Source organism: Sciurus vulgaris (assembly GCF_902686455.1).
Source record: "Sciurus vulgaris genome assembly, chromosome: 12".
NCBI classification, from domain to species: Eukaryota; Metazoa; Chordata; class Mammalia; order Rodentia; family Sciuridae; genus Sciurus; species Sciurus vulgaris.
Window position 1 is genome coordinate 96,087,341 of NC_136473.1, and position 17,850 is coordinate 96,105,190.

The 17,850-nt window shown below is 37.2% G+C and overlaps 2 protein-coding genes across 4 annotated transcripts in view; one reads left to right on the forward strand and one right to left on the reverse strand.

Annotated features, from left to right (window-relative positions):
- Positions 1-3,423, reverse strand: part of ODR4 (odr-4 GPCR localization factor homolog) — a 35,250-nt gene extending 31,827 nt beyond the window's left edge. The window contains exons 1-2 of one of the 2 annotated variants that reach the window (XM_079107742.1): positions 3,143-3,423; positions 1,765-1,884 (exon numbers count right to left, since the gene is read on the reverse strand). In XM_079107742.1, coding sequence (XP_078963868.1) covers positions 1,765-1,863 — 99 coding nt within the window. In that variant the 5' untranslated portion in view covers positions 1,864-1,884; positions 3,143-3,423. Of the gene's footprint in view, positions 1-1,764; positions 1,887-3,142 lie in introns of those variants that run through there. The other variant, XM_079107743.1, reaches the window with a different exon arrangement.
- A 382-nt stretch (positions 3,424-3,805) lies between these two features.
- TPR (translocated promoter region, nuclear basket protein) overlaps positions 3,806-17,850 on the forward strand; it is a 67,195-nt gene continuing 53,150 nt past the window's right edge. The window contains exons 1-3 of one of the 2 annotated variants that reach the window (XM_079107733.1): positions 3,806-4,221; positions 5,755-5,859; positions 8,011-8,084. In XM_079107733.1, the coding sequence (XP_078963859.1) occupies positions 4,071-4,221; positions 5,755-5,859; positions 8,011-8,084 (330 nt within the window). In that variant the 5' untranslated portion in view covers positions 3,806-4,070. The remainder of the gene's footprint in view (positions 4,222-5,754; positions 5,860-8,010; positions 8,085-17,850) is intronic. The other variant, XM_079107732.1, reaches the window with a different exon arrangement.

The window sequence follows — 17,850 nt, forward strand, 5'->3', positions numbered from 1 at the left end:
CAGAGACCCTGCAGATTATAGAAGAAAAAGTAGGTCTAGATCTTCAACATGTCAGCTTAGGACCAGACTTCCTCAACAGGACTCCCATAGCACAAGAAATAAAAGTAAGAATCAATAACTGGGATAGATTCAAACTAAAAAGCTTTCTCTCAGCAAAGGAAACTATCAGCAATGCGAAGAAAGAGCCTACAGAGTGGGAGAAAATCTTTGCCAATCATACTTCAGATAGAGCACTAATCTCCAGAATCTATTATGAACTCAAAAACTTTACCCAAGAATACAAATAATCCAATCGACAAATGGGGTAAGGAAACGAACAGACACTTCACAGAAGAAGATCTACAAGCAATCAACAAACATATGGAAAAATGTTTAACATCTCTAGTAATAAGAGAAACGCAAATCAAAACTACCCTAAGATTCCATCTCACCCCAATTAGAATGGTGATTATCAAGAATACAAGCAACAACAGGTGTTGGAGAGGATGTGGGGAGAAAGGTACACTCATACATTGCTGGTGGGGCTGCAAATTAGTGCAGCCACTCTGGAAAGCAGTGTGGAGATTCCTTAGAAAGCTTGGAATGGAACCACCATTTGACCCAGCTATCCCACTCCTTGGCCTATACCCAAAGGACTTAAAATCAGCATACTACAGAGATAGAATCACATCAATGTTCACAGCTGCTTAATTCACAATAGCCAGATTGTGGAACCAACCTATATGTCCTTCAATTGATGAATGGATAAAGAAACTGTGGTATATATATATACAATGGAATATTAGTCAGCCATAAAGAATGATAAAATTATGGCATTTGCAGGCAAATGGATGAAATTGGAGAATATCATGCTAAGTGAGATAAGCCAATCTCAAAAAACCAAAGGAAAAATGATATGGTTAATAAGTGGATGAAGACACACAATGGGGGGACGGAGAGGTTAGTGTTAGGGTTAGAGTTAGGGTTAGGGAGGGGGGCAAGAATGGAGGAAGGAAGGACTGTATAGAGGGAAAAGAGGGGTGGGAGGAAGGGAAAAAATAACAGAATGAATCAAACAACATTACTCTATATAAATTTATGATTACACAAATGGTATGCCTTTATGCCATGTACAAACAGAGAAACAACATGTATCCCATTTGTTTACAATAAAAAAAAAAAAGAAAAAAAAGACCTTTATTTAGTTATTTAGTACTAGGTCTTAAAAATCAAGTGGTTGCTTATGTTTTGTAAAATAACTGTCCAAATCTCTGTTCTATTCAATGCTGATTGTTAAGGCTTAACCATGAGGGAGATGGTCTAATTTCCAAATTTCCCCCAAAAGCTTTCCCTCCAAGATTTTTTTTTTTAATTTAGTAAGATGGAAATAACAGCATGTAACAAAAATATGATCACTGTTGCTCTAAATCTGAGATAAGACAAACCAGAAGGTAAATAAAACTGTCAAAAGCATTTCTGGTAAAGACCTGGACAACCAGGAATTAATAAGATTAGAAGCAGGTATGAAATGCTTTGGAAAGACACCAAATGTGAACGAACTGGTCAGTAAAAATTCAAATTTTGGAGTTTCTACACTACATTACTCTCAGTATCAGCAAAAGGGAATGTGTCTGACTTGAAAAAACCTGGGCTAGGTCTGTCCTACTTTGTTTCCTCAAAGATTCACCTCAGATTTACTTCCATCCCCCAACCTTAAACTTATTATTATGTAACAGCATTTATTTATATAAACAAATAATTTATCATATCAATAAATGTACATACCTGTCCTATCAAAAGACCAGAGACAAAAGCTTTTCCTTGGAGACTGATATTTGAAAGATACTGGCCAACAGTCTCTTCTACAATGTAGGTTCTTCCCATTACTGAGAACTAATTCAACTCCTAAATTACAAGGAAAAAATGTATATAGCATTATTAGGTAAAAATAGAACTCTTGATGTTTTAGCAAGGGGTAGTATAGTAAGAAAAAAATGGTACTATCCAGATACTACCTCATGTCTTCCAGTGATTGCTTATTAAACAAAGTACTCTTTCTAGCAAAGTTCAATTGTAGCACCACAATTCTTTTCAACATGGTGCTACAGGAAATGACTACCATTAAATAAACCAAAGTTGACATGAGAGATTACACCTATTTCTCAAATTTGGGATAAGGGAGAGGACACTAAACTATCACTTGAAACACCTGATTTCTTACTTTAGATCTATTTAATTGTTTTATTTCTGATGTGACTTGAAATAATCAACCTCCCTGGACTCTGGCTTCCTAATCTAAAACGTAAAGCATTCAGATCTTGGATAATCTGAAAACCTCTCTAATTTTTTGTCAGTCTAAGTAAAGACTATCTGCATTTTTCAAATGGCAGTACTTCTTATACAGCAACCTTATTTAAAGTGTTTTACATATAAAATATTGGGAGGGGAAAATCAACGTTATTCTAGGTAAAACCTGATTTTATGTTAGTTATCACAAAACATCATGAGATGCTTTTGTTTGTGATTCTTAAATGTCTTCACAGCAAATTCAAAAGTAAAGATAAGAGAAAAATAATAAATATCATGGGAGAACTAAATCATGTACTCACAGAAGGCCCCTGACTGCGGTTACTGCAGGGCAGGTGACACTAGGCATTCCTTATTGTCAATAAAGAAATTCATAATTTTTCCGAAAGAGTAACCAAACATGAAGCAAACTACAGACTGAGCTTCGAAACTGCAGAATTATCATCTGGAAACAGTAGCTCTGTTAATGGTGGCAGGGTGACAAACGATTTTTAAGAATGTAACTTTTGTTACAACTGTTCCCATTTAAAAAAAAAAATCAACATAACGTTTTAATGTCACTTTAAAACACAGGCTACGTTTAAACTCTTCTTTGTTTCTTTTTATCCTCTTCCAAGGGGGGAAAAAATGAACTGGGCTCCTTGAATTCTTGTTGAATCACTTAAGTTCCTGTGAAATCACCAAAAGCACCCAGGTACGAGGCAGTCTCACAAGGTCAGATCGTCAGAACTGGACTTGAGTGGACACCGGAATGACAGTCCGTATGTTTCCTTCACCAAGTCCCTTCTCGCTGCCCGAGTGTGCACGCACACACACGCACCTAGACACGCACCTATTACCAGCTTATCTGGCTCACCTGTTCTCAGTGTGTGTACGCGTGGCAGATAAATCTCTCGAACCGTCGGAGCACAAGAGGGGACAGGAGGCACCAGTACCAGACTCTGGAGGCGAGACTGCCCTCCGGTTCCAATCCCACAGCCAATGAATTCATCAGAAAGCGACCCGCTTCTCACACCTCACTTCCCACTCCAAACCCAGGGTCTCGAGTCAGAAGGCGCAGACGGATGACGCACGAGGTCCCCCCCGCCCCATTCGCCGCCGCTCTGCAGCCACTGCGGCCGCGGTGGTCACCCCGCCCCCTTCCGGGCGCCATTGAGAGCGTGGCGGTAGCCCAGAGCCTGGCGTGCGGCCCTACCGGGACCGATGCCCTCTAGTGGCTCAGTGTCTAGAAGCCGCCAAAGAGGACGACCCATGGCATCCCGTGGCTTTGACGGTAAGGCCGCCCTGCTCTTCAGGGAGGGAAATGGGTTGACGAGTATGTCTCTGGCGCCACCGCGTGGACAGTGGCCATGCGAACGAATGAGGAGAGCCGGGGGGCGGGGAGAGAGGAGGAAGCGGAACGGTGGTGCGGGGCCGGGAGCCACGAAAGGGAAGGAGAAAAGCACTACGTTTCCCAGAGGCCTGCGAGGAGTGGAGCGGTTGGGACTGGGACCCGGAAACTGAAGTGCTTGGCGGGTCGGAGGCCGCCTCTGAACTCGGATTCCCAGGCTGCACAGCTTCCGGCGGCGCCTGCACAGTGGGCGCGGGCGCCGTGGCCCGTCAGGCGCTGCCCTCATAACGCGGGACTCGATTTCCCAGGGTCCCGCCGCGGGAGTCTCCGGCGGGCAGGCGCGCGCGAGCCGCCGACAGAGGCTGCAGACGCTGCGTCCCCGGCTTCGGGGTCCTGTCCTTCGCCTTTCTTCTCCGGTTGTGCTCCGTCGGCCCCTGCCGCCGGCCCGATCGACATGGCGGCGGTGTTGCAGCAAGTCCTGGAGCGCACGGAGCTGAACAAGCTGCCTAAGTCCGTCCAGAACAAACTTGAAAAGTTCCTTGCTGATCAGCAGTCCGAGATCGACGGCCTGAAGGGGCGGCACGAGAAATTTAAGGTGGAGAGTGGTAAGCAAGATGCTCTTCCCGCCCTCGGCCACTCCGAGCCGTGGCCGATCTTCCGCCTTGCACCCTCGCTCTCTGTTCAGAACCTGCGACATTTTCTGTTAACATCTCTTTCAGGGCTCGGGAGCGCCCTCGGCCTTCTGCTGCCTACTTCTCTCCCAGTTTGATGAGAAGGATCCGCTGCTGTTTTTCCAAATCGAAATCCGCTTTTCCTTGTAATTAGACTGACCTCACCTAGGGAGTCTTAGGTTTGTCCAACAAACAAAAATTGTTTCTTTACCCCAGACTTCTGAAAGTCTGCATCCTCGATCCCTTCATGTCTACAGAACCTGATCTCTTTTGATGCATTTTATTTTATTTTATTTTATCTTATTTTTTTGCGGTACTGGGGATTGAACCCAGGGCCTTGGGCTTGCAAGGCAAACACTCTACCAACTGAGCTATATCCCCAGCCCTTGATGCATTTTAAATGGCAGTAATTTCGCTTTATATTCTTGTCACCTTCATTCCTAGGCCTTAAATGATGACTACTACTACTTAGTGCACTTGTTAGTTGGTGTACGTGTCGCCCAATGATCCCATATCGAATTAGTGTTCCCCAAAACGAGTTTAGGTGCAAAAGACAGCACTGGAAACACAGTGAACTTGCAGTAAAAAATTTAATATATCTTATTTCTCTCTAAAAGCTTATTGCTCTCTAAAAGTTGGAGTTTCATAGAAAATAACTGTTGATCTACTTGTATTTACCTATAGTGGGCCTTCAAATAAGAAAATTATCCACAATAGTGTCTTGAACATCCTTGAAAAAACAGTAAGAATATAGTGATTATAGTTAATAAAATACAAATTTCCTATCGGTGTTTTTGATTTGCTATTTGGGAAAATTAATTTTTTTATGCTAGAATGCTGGGAAATTTCTATCTGAATAGATTTTCACTTCTTAGAAGTGTAATTATCAAGCAGAATTGATCTTGAAAGTAGGCAATTCTCAGAACCCCAAAGCTAAATACAGTACACTGAATTGTGTCCAGTAATTTGCACAGTAAATATTGAGCAGTAGTTGTGTGCTGGATACTGTGCTGAAGCACACTGATTCTTCTCTTGGGAGGTTTACACATTTATTTTTATATAGAAGCTTAGTAATTTCATGCTTGAGTATTTTACAACAAACCTTTTAAAACAAAAGTTTTTAACCCCCCCCCCAAATTTTTCCATTTAATAAATATTTTTTTTCAATCTGCCTTATGCCAAGTAGTCTATTGATATCTGGGGAAAATACTAACACATATGACATCTTGCCTGCCTTGAAGAAGGTCATTTACAGAAACCCTTTTAGGTCTTATTTTCTTTTGTCACATATGTCAGTTGGAAATGTTAGATGAATCCTTTTGAGTTCTTAATCTATTTGTTAGATTCTCTTATTTAGAGCACAGTTCTATTATTGTATCTTAAATTTTAAAATCAAAGTCATTAGAAATTAGCATTGATAATGTGTTTGGTTTTCTAATTTTTTTTTTTTTTACTTGCTTTCTGTAGAACAACAGTACTTCGAGATAGAAAAGAGGTTATCCCACAGTCAGGAGAGACTTGTAAATGAAACACGTGAGTGCCAAAGTTTGCGGCTTGAGCTAGAGAAACTCAGTAAGTATTTATTTATATCTTTATAAGCATTCTTGGAGCATTGAGATCTCCAGATACTCCTGTGTTCTTTGAAAACATTTGCTTACTGAATATGAAAACACTGGTTAAATATTACTTAATGAAAGTAAGTTTTCATTCATGTGACGTTGATTTTTCACTCAGTAAAGCCTTCAAGAACACTGGGCTTAATAATCATGAGACCTGAGGTTTTTTGATTTTGTTTTGTTTTTTTTGATACTCAGTATTGAACCCAGAAACAATTAACCATTGAGACACATCTGCTGCCCTTTTTATTTTTATTTTGAGAGTCTCGCTAAGTTGCTGAGATGGCCTCAAACTTGGAATCCTCCTCCTACTTTAGCCTTCAGAGTTATGGTGTGACAGACAATCCACCATCGCACCCAGCAATACATGGGTTCTAGTTCTGATTTTGCTGTTAAAAGTGGTTTAGCCATATGTAAATCAAAGCAATGTCTGATGGTTTTTAAAATGGTAGGCCCACATGTGCTTGTACATATCAAATAAGATATTTTTGAAAGTTATTGAAAATGCTAAAGCAGTATGCAACTGAACAATTGGAGTACAGCTTTACATATCAAATAAGATATTTTTGAAAGTTATTGAAAATGCTAAAGCAGTATGCAACTGAACAATTGGAGTGATAGAATTATTTTATGTTGACAGATTAAAGCCTACTGATTCCAGTATTTGATTTTCTTTATTCTGTTATTTTTATAAACATTTTTGAATCTCAGTCTTTCCTCTTTCAGGCCTAGTTTTTGTGAATGATGGGTAGCCAATTCTCTTAGTTTCCTTCTATCATTAAATTCTGGATAGTATATGAGATCTTAAATATCCTGACATTCTTAGGGAAATGATGTGTAGTGTTCTTTTCTTCCTATAAAAGAAAGCAAATGTCAGGAAACATTTAATAGAGGAAGGGCATAATTAATTTCTTTTAAGTATAGCTTGATTTTAATTTTGAGAAACAAAGCTTATAATCAAGGGAATATTAAAATTTCAACTTTCTCTTAACAAGTCTACTTATTGATTCTTTGGGCTTTAACATGTATTTTAGCTACTCTTGGCACTCTCCACTTTAAAACATGATTTACATAGCTGATGGTGTGCTTATATGTGCTGGAGCATAAATAGCTAGATCTGGTTCATTATCTATACATAGCTTTTCCTTGACAAAGCAAATAAAAGGATCTGTTCATCAGTGGTGCTAACAAATTTCATGAAAATGGCTGTTTTTACAGCTTTAATTAATCTGGGTGAAAGAGCATATCAGGTGCACCTACACAAAGACCAGATATCTTCCTGGGGTGTACTATTATGGTTTTGTTTTTTGTTTTTTGTTTTTTTTTGTATAAAGATAATTCTAGATCTTTAAGTCTTAAAAGCATTAAGTAAAGCAAAATAGGAAATCTACATTAATTTAGTAGGGTTTTTTTTCTCTTTTTATAATCTGTTGCTTAAATAGAAGTAAAGGTTAGAATTAGTAATGCTGTATTTGCTCATTAAATTGCTAGAATATAATGTAGATATGTTTTGTGTAGGAAATTTTCAAAAAGTATTATTTCTAAGTATCTGCATTTGTTTAGGAGAGAAACTGTAATGAAAGAGGCCATTATGAAATAGATATTGAGAGATTAATCATTGAGTATCAAACATAACTTTTTCTTCCATGTTAAAGGAACTCTTTTTTTAGAGGAATAAGTGTGGAGTTGGCAAATCTCTGTTATTATTCACTACATGTATTTTATTTGTTTAAATGATATTTTGTCTTAATGCTATCATTTTTACTTGATTTTCTCATTTCTAAATCAATTATGATGTAGTTTTTTATAACGTGTTGGTTTCTGTAAATGATGGTGAAAAATAAGAAAATTGATAACTATGTATTTTTTGATATAGACATTGGTAGAATTATTATACATTTGATTTTGGACACTATAGTATATTCAAAATTTTGGTCAAGAGTAGAGTACCTTTGTGATATAAACACCAGTCTAGAATGTGATTACAATTCAGTCTTTCTGGGTTTCAGTCTCCGTTTTAAAATAGTGTAAGCGTGGCAGTTGAATAAACACACTTATTGCAAGATTCAAGCTAATGTACATATGTTCAAAATTATCTTTTATCTAGATAGTCAACTGAAAGCACTAACTGAGAAAAACAAAGAACTTGAAATTGCCCAGGATCGTAACATTTCCATTCAGGTAAAGGGTATTCCTATGTATAAAGTTAATTGTAAATATTCTCAAGGAAGGTTTCTGTTTATTAGATGTTAGTGGTAAAATGAAATATGTCCAGGCTAGGGGGGTGCTCAGTGGAAGAGCACTTGCCTAGCAGGTATGAGGCACTGGGTTCAGTCCTTAGTACCACATATAAATAAATAAAATAAGGTCCATGGACAACTAAAAAAATAAATAAATAAAAAATAAATTTTAAAAAAATGGAATATGTCCAACTAGCAAATGCTACCAACAAAACATGAGTATCCACATTTCCTAATTGGATAGTTTTGTGTTATTTTGACAGATTGGGCATTTCTTTTACTCAGTAAAAAGTCTACAACAATGCACTATTCCAGATGTTTTGATCTAGTTTTTTAAGTGGAACCACATTGGTAATCATTTCCTTGGAGCAGTGATAAGAGTAACATTGAATTTGATTATAAGCATTGCTGACCTGTTTGTTTAATATAGTCATGTCCAGTGATTCTTTAATCAGATCAAACTTTGAACTATTAACATTTCTTTCTGAAGATTTGCATTTGATATTGTTTTCATATCTCTGAAAGAAAGACAAAATTCTACACCCAGAATCTGAATAGGAACACAGAAGTCCCATGACAGCTAGAAATAATTTCTCAAGAAATACAAACTCAAATATTAAGGAAATTAAAAAACACTACTGAAAATATACCTTTATAAATGGAGATATAGCATGTTCCAAATTAATATATGTTGGTTAAAAGTATTTTGACTCTAAAATTCAAATAAAATAGGTTGAAATTTAATGACATCACTGTGAAGGAGATTGGAAAAAAAAAATAGAATAATTCTGAAAAAGAAATACGGATTTAAAAGTACTTGGTTAGCCATATATTAAAATGTTTCACAAAGCTAAGGTCATTAACATTGGTATAAGAATCAGCATAGAGAGCAAGAGAATATAGTTCTTAAGTAAAACCCAATACAAAGGATAGATGCCATGAATTCTTCATGAATCTGATAAAAAAAAATGTGGACCTGCAGCACAGGAAAACTGGGCAAATAAATTAAACTCTGCACATTTTTTTTAATTGAACTAGAAAGCAATACTTTCTCACCTTTTTAACATTTGTGCATTATAGTTATACATACTAATGGGATTGTATTACATATTTCAACGTGCACACAATACATAATATAACAATATAATTTAGCCAATATCACTCCCCAGTACTACTGCCCTCCCTCCCTACTTCCTACCCCTTGGTACCTTTCCTCTACTAACCTCTCTGATTTTCATGAGATCCACCCTGCCACCTTTCTTTTCCTTTTTCATCTCTAGTTTCCACATATGAGAGAAAACATAATGATCCTTAGCCTTCTGAGTTCGACTTACTCCAGTTAACATAATGGTCCCTAGTTCCATCCATTTTCCTACAAATGGCATCATTTCATTTTCTTCTCTGACTGAATATAGCTCCATTGTGTATATATACCACATCTTCTTTATCCATTCATCCATTGATGGATACCTAGGCCCTAGGTTTGCTGTTGTGAATTGTGCTGCTGTAAACATGGGTATGCATGTATCATTGTTGTATGACAACTTTAATTCTTAAGGATAAATACCACAAGTGGTATCACTGGGTCATAGAATGGTTCCATGCCTAGCCTATCGAGGAACCTCCATACTGATTTCCATGTTGGCTGTACTAATTTGTAATTCTACAAACAGTATGAAAGTGTTGATTTTCTCCACATCCTCTCCAGCATTTATTATTATTTGTATTCAATTTTTTTGAGGTGGGGGTACCAGGGATTGAACTCAGGGCACTCAACCACTGAGTCACATCCCTAGACCCCTTTTTATTTTGTATTTTTATTCAGAGACAGGGTCTCACTGATTTGCTTAGCACCTCACTGTTCCAGAAGTTGGCTTTGAACTCTCAAACCTCCTGCCTCAGCCTCCCGAGCTGCTGGGAGTACAGGTGTGCACCACCGCACCCAGCGTATTTGTATTCTCAACGACACTAGCATTCTGACTGGTGTGAGGAGAAATCTCAGTGTAGTTTTGGTTTGCATTTCCCCAATTGTAAATAAAGAACATTTTTCATGTTTGTTGACCATTTGTATTTCTTCTTTTGAAAAGTGTCTGTTTAATTCATTTGCTCATTTATTAATTGGGTTATTTGACTTTTTTGGTATAAAGTTTTTGACTTCTTATATATTTTAGATATTTATCCTCAGTCAAAAAAGCAGCCAGCAAAGATTTTCTCCCATTCTGTAGGTTCTCTTCACATACATAATTGTTTCCTTTGCTGTGCGGAAACTTTAATGCTATCTCATTTATTGACTCTGGGCATTATTTCCTGAGCTTAAGGGATCCTATTGAGAAAGTCATTCCCTGGGCCTAAAAGCTAAAGTGTTGACCCTATGTTTTCTTCCAGTAGTTGCATAGTTTCTGGTTGAATTCCTAGATCTTTGATCTACTTTGAATTCATTTTTGTCCGGGGTTAGAGATAGGGATCTAGGTTCATTCTTCTACATATGCGTAACCAGTTTGCCCAGCACCATTTTGTTAAAAAGGCTGTCCTTTCTCTAATGTATGTTTTTGGCACCTTTGTGAAGGAATAGATGACTATATCTGTGTGGGTTTATCTCAGTGTCTTCTTTTCTGTACCGTTGGTCTGTGTGTCTGTTTTTATACCGGAAACATGCAGTTTACTATAATTATATATGGGTTGTATAATTTGAAGTCATATATTATATTGCCTCCAACATTTCTTTTTTGGCTTAGAATTTCTTTGGCTATTCTGGGTCCCTTCCATATAAATTTTAGGACTGTGTTTTCTAGTTCTGTGGAAGAAAGTCATTGGTATTTTAATAGGGATCGCATTGAATCACTATATTGCTTTTGGTAGTATGACCATTTTAACAATATTAATTCTTCCCATCCATGAACATGAAAGGTCTTTCTATTTATTCCTTGGCGGTTTTGTTTTTGTTTTGTTTTATATTGTAAATGGATTTCTTTCCCTAATTTCTCTCTCAGCAGATTCATTGTTGGTATATCAGAAAACTATTGATTTTTTATATGTTGATTTTGTAACCTGCTACTTTGACAAATTTATTAGCTCTCAGTCTTTCAGTGGAGTTTTTGGATCTTCTAGGTATAGGATCATGTCATCTGCAAACAGTGATAATTTGACTTCTTTCTTACCTATTTTCATCCTTTTATTTTCTTCTCTTGCCTAATTGCACTGACTAGAATTTCTTCCACTGTATTGAATAGCAGTAGTGTGAGTGAACATCCTTATCTTGTCTCAGATTTTGAAGGAAATGCTTTCAGTTTTTCCCCATTCACTATGAAATTGACTTTGGGATATTCACATACAGTATTTACAGTACTGAGCTAGGTTCCTTCTAATCCTAGTTTCTTCAGTGTTTTTATCATGAATGGGTACTGAATTTTGTGATTTTTGCCTTTAGTTCTGTTAACGTGAGGACTTGTATTTATTAAGTATTTTTGCATTTAAGTTCATCAGGGATATTGACCTGTTGTTTTCTTTCTTGGTGTGTATTTATCTGGTTTTGGTATGAGTGTATTCTTTAAACTGGAGTTTTCAGATGCAACATGTTTCACTTCTTCTGCTGACAGGTGAGGTCTGCACAGCTGCAGACCTCTGCATATGAGAAGTGTTGCTTGTCTTAATAGTGGGCCATGCCCTCCAGTGTTGCAGCAGACCCCAGCAGCTCATCTTCAATTTCTTTTTCCTGGATCCCTGTGTTGTGAATTCAAAGAAGGAAATCCACAGACAAAGATGAGTGATTTTAACAATAGGATTTATTGAGGAACAGGAACAGAACTCTTGACTTGCATGAGTGGACCCAATAGCAGATTTTCTCTCCCTTTGTGTGCCAGAGTAGAGGTTTATATAGCACTTGGTTTACTGCTATTGGTACAAAATTATGCTAATTAGGGTTTGGAAACATATTGATGCTCTTGGTCCAGATTTATACTAATTAGGGCTTTGAAATGTATTAACATTATTGATCAGTTCTTGGGTCTTAACTTTCATTTAAGTCTGCCCCACTTCTATTGTCTCACGGCAGGTCAGGAAGCAGGAGGTTGAGGTCTTCAGACGGGGCTGCAGTGCTGCAGTGGGCATTCACACTGCATGCAGGCTGTGCTGCCACAGGATGACAGTCAGCTTACCCTGGCTCAGCCCTGGCCCACCACGCCTCAGGCCTGCCATGCCTCCATGGCAAGTTCCATGTGGGCATGGATCATGTTTTCCACCCACACTCCAACCACTGGGACTGCCACTTTACTGCTCCACTGCCACTTCTCAGCAGGGACCAGTAGGCGGGCTGTGTGATTTGGCAGCCAGGGAACTATGTCATTCTGGCTTTAGAGAATGAATTTGAAAGTATTCCATCCCTTTCTATTACATGGAATAATCTGAGGAGTATTGGTATTAGTTCTTATTTAATGGTTTGATAGAATTCAGCTGAGAATCCATCTAGTCCTAGGTTCACTTTATTTGGGAGACTTTTTATTACTGCTTCTAGCTCATTGCTTGTTATTTGGTCAAACAGGTTTTCTGTGTCCTTTTGATTCAGTTTTGGCAGAATGTATTTGTCTAGAAGTATCTATTTCTTTTAGGTTTTCCAGTTTACTGGAGTATAAATTTTCAAAATACCCCCTAATGACTTGATGGATTTCTATGGTGTCTGTTGTGATTTCTCCTTTTTCATTTTTAATTTTATTAATTTGGGTTTTTTTTTTTTTCTTCTTCTTTTGGTTTGTTTAGCTAAGAGCTTATCAATCTTATTTTTTCAAAGAATATACTCTTTGTTTCATTGATCCTTTGTATTTTTTTTAAATTCTTAATTTCATTGATTTTTAGCTCTTATCTTAATTATTTCCTTCCTTGGTTTGGAATTGGTTTGTTCCTTTTCGAGGGCCTTGAGATACATCATTAGGTTGTTTATTGATCTTTCTGTTTTGTTTTGTTTTTAGTGTAGGCATGCACAATTAGAAATTTATCTTTTAGAACTGCCTTCATTATGTCCCAGAGGATCTCATAAGCTGTATCATTACTCTCATTTGAATCTAAGAATTTTTAAATTTCTCCTTTGATTTCTTCTGTCACCATTCATCATTCAAAAGTGTATTCTTCAATCTCCATATGTTTATACAGTTTTTGAAGGGTTCTGTCATGTTGATTACTAATTTCATTCTATCATGATCTGATAAGATGTAAGAAATTACATCCATATATTATTTGTATTTGCTAAGAGTTGCTCTGTGGCATAAAATATGGTCTGTTTCAGAGAAAGTTCCATGAGCCATTGAAGAAAGTATTTTCAGCTGTTGTTGGATAAAATATTGTATAGATGTCTGTTAAGTCCACGAGTTTAAAATATTTTTCAGGTCTACAGACTACGGAGTCTTGCCTATGTCCTGTGTGGCAAGGGAGTAAATAACCTTTGGAGATGTGGGCTGGCTGGAAATAAAAGGCTGAAAAAGTAGTATTGAAATAAAATCAAAGGACAAGAAATATTTTGAAAGCAGGGTCTTGACAGTTGGAAAAGACCTGATGGGTGTGATCCTAACAAAGGGAAAAAGCCCATGAATGCTTTCTTTATAGTGAAACATGTCAAAGGAATTTATTGTGAGGAAGGATTCTTCAAGGTAAACAAGAGGCAGATGCTGTGGGTAACTGACCTGGTCAGGGCTTATCACTTGTGTAGTAATTATTCCTCCTTCAGGCAGCTGGTGCCTTAAGGCTGTTTAGGTGCACTGGTATCTCTTTCACCCAAGGCTAGCTAGAGGCATCTAAATTCAAAGCTATGAAACTCATAATTCCATGCCAGGCACGGAATAGGCCCATGAATAGCAGCTGACTGCAAATGGGTGTGTCTTTCTACTCCTTCACATGGAAAGATTTCTGGATGCGGCAGTCAAGTATGAATTCCAAGGCTATGGAATTCAAAGTAATTTATTTGCCACTCCCAACAACTGAGTTTATGTCTGGTAACCTACCTAATGCCGAGAGAGGCATTCTGAAATCACCCAGTATTATTATAACGTGGTCTACCTAAGGTTTCAATTTGAGTAATGTCTCTTTTATATAATTAGTTACAACCATATTTGGGACATAAGTATTTATAATTATTATATCTTCTTGTTCATTGTTCTTTTACCAGTTATATCTTCTTGTTCATTGTTCTTTTACCAGTATGAAGTGACCTTCCTTGTCTCTCCTGATTAATTTTGGTTTGAAGTCTGCTTTGTCAGATAAGAGGATAGCTACTCCTGTTTGTTTTCTGATCTATTCACTTGGTTTATCAATTTCTATTCTTTTACTTTGAGCCTATGCTTATGAAGTCTTTTACTTTGAGTCTTTGCTTATGAAGTACTTCTCTTCCAAATAACATATTTGGGTCTTTTTTCCTTTCTTTTTTAAATCCCTTCTGCCATCCTATGTTTTTTAGCTGGAGTGTTAAAACCATTAACATCAATGTTATTACAGAGAGATGTTTATTAATTCCTGCCATTTCGGTTTATTTATGATATTCATTTTCATCCTGTTTCTCATTTGCTTAGCTGCTCTTCAAATGAAATTTGTTCATTTGTGAGCTCTGGGGTTTGTTTTTTATTTTTTCTGTGTGGAGTGTTTTGTTATGTTCTGTAGTGCTGGTTTAATTGTCATGAATTGCTTTAGTTTCTGCTTACCATAGACTTTTTTTCTTCAATTTTGAAGGATAACTTTACTGGATATAGCAGTTATGGTTGACAGTTATTTTCTTTCAGGACTTGGAACACATCATTCTAAGTCCCTCTGGCTTTTAGAGTTTGTACTGAGAAATCCAAAGTGATTCTGATAGGTTTGCCTCTAAATGTGACCTGACATTTATCTCTTGAGGCTTTTAAGATTTTATTCTTGTTCTCTGTTAGGCATTATAATTATAATGTGCTGTTGAGACATTTTTTTTAATCTCATCTATTTGGGGTTCTGAATGTGTCCTGTATCTGCATGTCCATCTCATTCTCAAGGTTTGTAAATTTTTCTGTTATTATTTCCCTGAAGATGTTATTAATTCCCTTAGCCTGCATCTCACAACCTTCCTCAATTCCAGTGGTTCTTAAATTTGGTCTCTTCATGTCCCAGAGTTCTTATATATTCTCATCATGGTTACTTATTTTCTTTTCTTTAATGCTCTGATCAAGTTTGGCCAGTTTGTCTTCCAACTCTGAGATTCTATCTTCAGCATGGTCTACTCTATTAGAGAACTTCACCTGAACATTTTATTTGATTTATTTATTGTGTCTTACATTTCCAAGATCTCTGTTTTTTTTTTTTTTTTTTCAGTATTTCTCTTTATTGAATTTCTCATTCTTATCCTGTACTGACTTCCTTAATTCATTCACTTGTTTTTCTATGTTCTCTTGGAATTTGTTGATCGTTTTTGTAATTATTCTTTTGAATTCTTTATGTGTGATTCATCTTTTCAATATCTTTAGGTTCATTTGCTAATGAATTATGAACTTTAGGAGGTGTTGTTACCTTGTTTTTTCATATTTCTTTTATTTCCATGTTGGATTTTATGCATTTGTTGGGAGTTATTTCTCTTCTGCTCTCATGTGTGGACCTTTTTTAGGGCATAGTCTTCACTTGCCAAAATGTCCTACAGTGATCTAAGTTAAGACCCCTTTGTAGTGTGTCATCCACAACCTTTGTATTAATTCTGTTTTTGCTGTAGCAGTTGATGTTCGTAGTTTGGACCTGGGGGCCCACCCCTATCCATTTCTGTTTTGGACCTCATCATTAGTTTGTTCTTTTATCTCTTCTATTTGCATTAAAGTATAACTGAAGAATTAGTGTCATTAATTTGTGTATGGAGCAAGATATGCTGTCTTTAAGGCTGGTTTTAGTTCAACAGCAGAGTGTATCCCCTTTAATGTTGTAGTGTCCCTGTAGGTTCCCAGCACCACACAGAATAGGGCAAAACAAACAGTAGTAACAACCAATGCAAACAATATGTAGCATTGAAATAAATACCCCATTCTATCTATGACATCTACAACATTAATTACCACAAAGAAACAGGAATGGTGGGATTAACAATTGTCAACAGTTGTAGCAATATCAATGAACTACATCTGACTTTGAACTGCAGGTATCAACAATGTCATCCTCAGCAGTAGTAACAGCATTAATACAGGTGGGGGCAGTAGTTTTATAACTAGTTAGTTCTAAAACATAGTAAAAGTGTAGTTAAGAGAAAAGAAAATATGCTAGAAAAGTAGAGAAGACTTCATACTTTGAAAAAAACAATGCAGAAGAGATGTATAAGAAAGAAAGAAAGAAAGAAAAAGTAGAAATAAAGTAACATGAGAAAGGAAAAGAATACAATACACTTTGGCTATTAGAAGAAGAAAATTGAGAAAGACAAAAGAGAAATAAATGAAAACAATACAACACAAAACCCAAGTATACAAACCAAAATGCCCTAAACCTCAAAAGACAAGGCCAGGAAAAATAACTGCATTAAAAAATGCTACAAATGAGGGAGGGGGGGGACCAAATATGTGTATGAATATATGTCCATGAACAAATCAGCACAGAAAAAACTCAAGTGCGCACATACACAAAGGAAAAAAGGAGGAGGAAACGATTCTTCATGAAAAATGATGGAATCTTCTCCACTGAGGTGGTCAGAATAGTCAAGGAGAGTGGATGGTTACTGCCTATGCCCATTCTTTTCATTTCTTCTTGGGCTATGTACTGAGAGCAAGATCAAGGGCTGGGATTGTTAAGCCCTTCCTCTTTTTGTGTTGCTCTCTGAACTACCAGATGGAGTGGCATAAGAATGAAGCTGGTTGAAATAAGCCTCAACTTCCTTTCTTTCCAGTGTGAGGTAGGATGGAGTGGAGAATATACTGTCAGTTGGAGTTTTGTCCTTACAGACAAGATACATGCACTCCCGGGGTGGAGCTGCTGTAGAGTTCTGGCAGGTGCGGCTTAGGTCTAATCTGACCTTACAGGCTGTTTTGGGTGATATCTGCTCTTTTTGTGGAGCAGTTCTGCTTGAGTCCCAAACTATGGAGCAGCTCATGCAGACTTTCTCTATTCCGCCATCTTGAATCTCTTTTTCGAAAGAAAGATTTTTAACCATTGTGTTGGCTTCTTGTTGCTATAACAAAATACCTGAGAAAATAAGCTTTTAAAGAAGAAAGATGTTTTTTTGGTTCAGTTTTGGATGTTTCTTTCCATAACTGATTGGTTCTATTCTTTGGGCCTGTGGCAAACAATGAACTCATGGTGGGAAGTGCTTGCTGGAGCAAACTATTCACCTTATGGCCAAGATGTGAAAGAGAAGAAGTAGAGAGACTGACATCCCACTATACCCCATCCAAGCAGATGCCTCCAGTGACTTATCCCACCTCTTGTTACCACCACCTTCCATAGTACCATGGGCTGGGGACCAAGCCTTTAATACCTGGGCCTTGGGGGGACTTTTCAGATTCACACTCTAGGAACTACCTCTGTCTTTAAAAAAATTTCTTAGTGTATAGCTGGAAACTTTTCTACCAGAATCAGGTACAAGGCAGAGAGCCTACTCTTGCCACAACTATTTAATAGTACTGGACATACTAGCAAGAGCATTCAGACAACAAAAAGAAACAAAAGGCATTCAAATCAGAAAAAAAAAGTAAAGTTATTTTTACTTATAAATGCCAAGATCTTATGTATAGAAA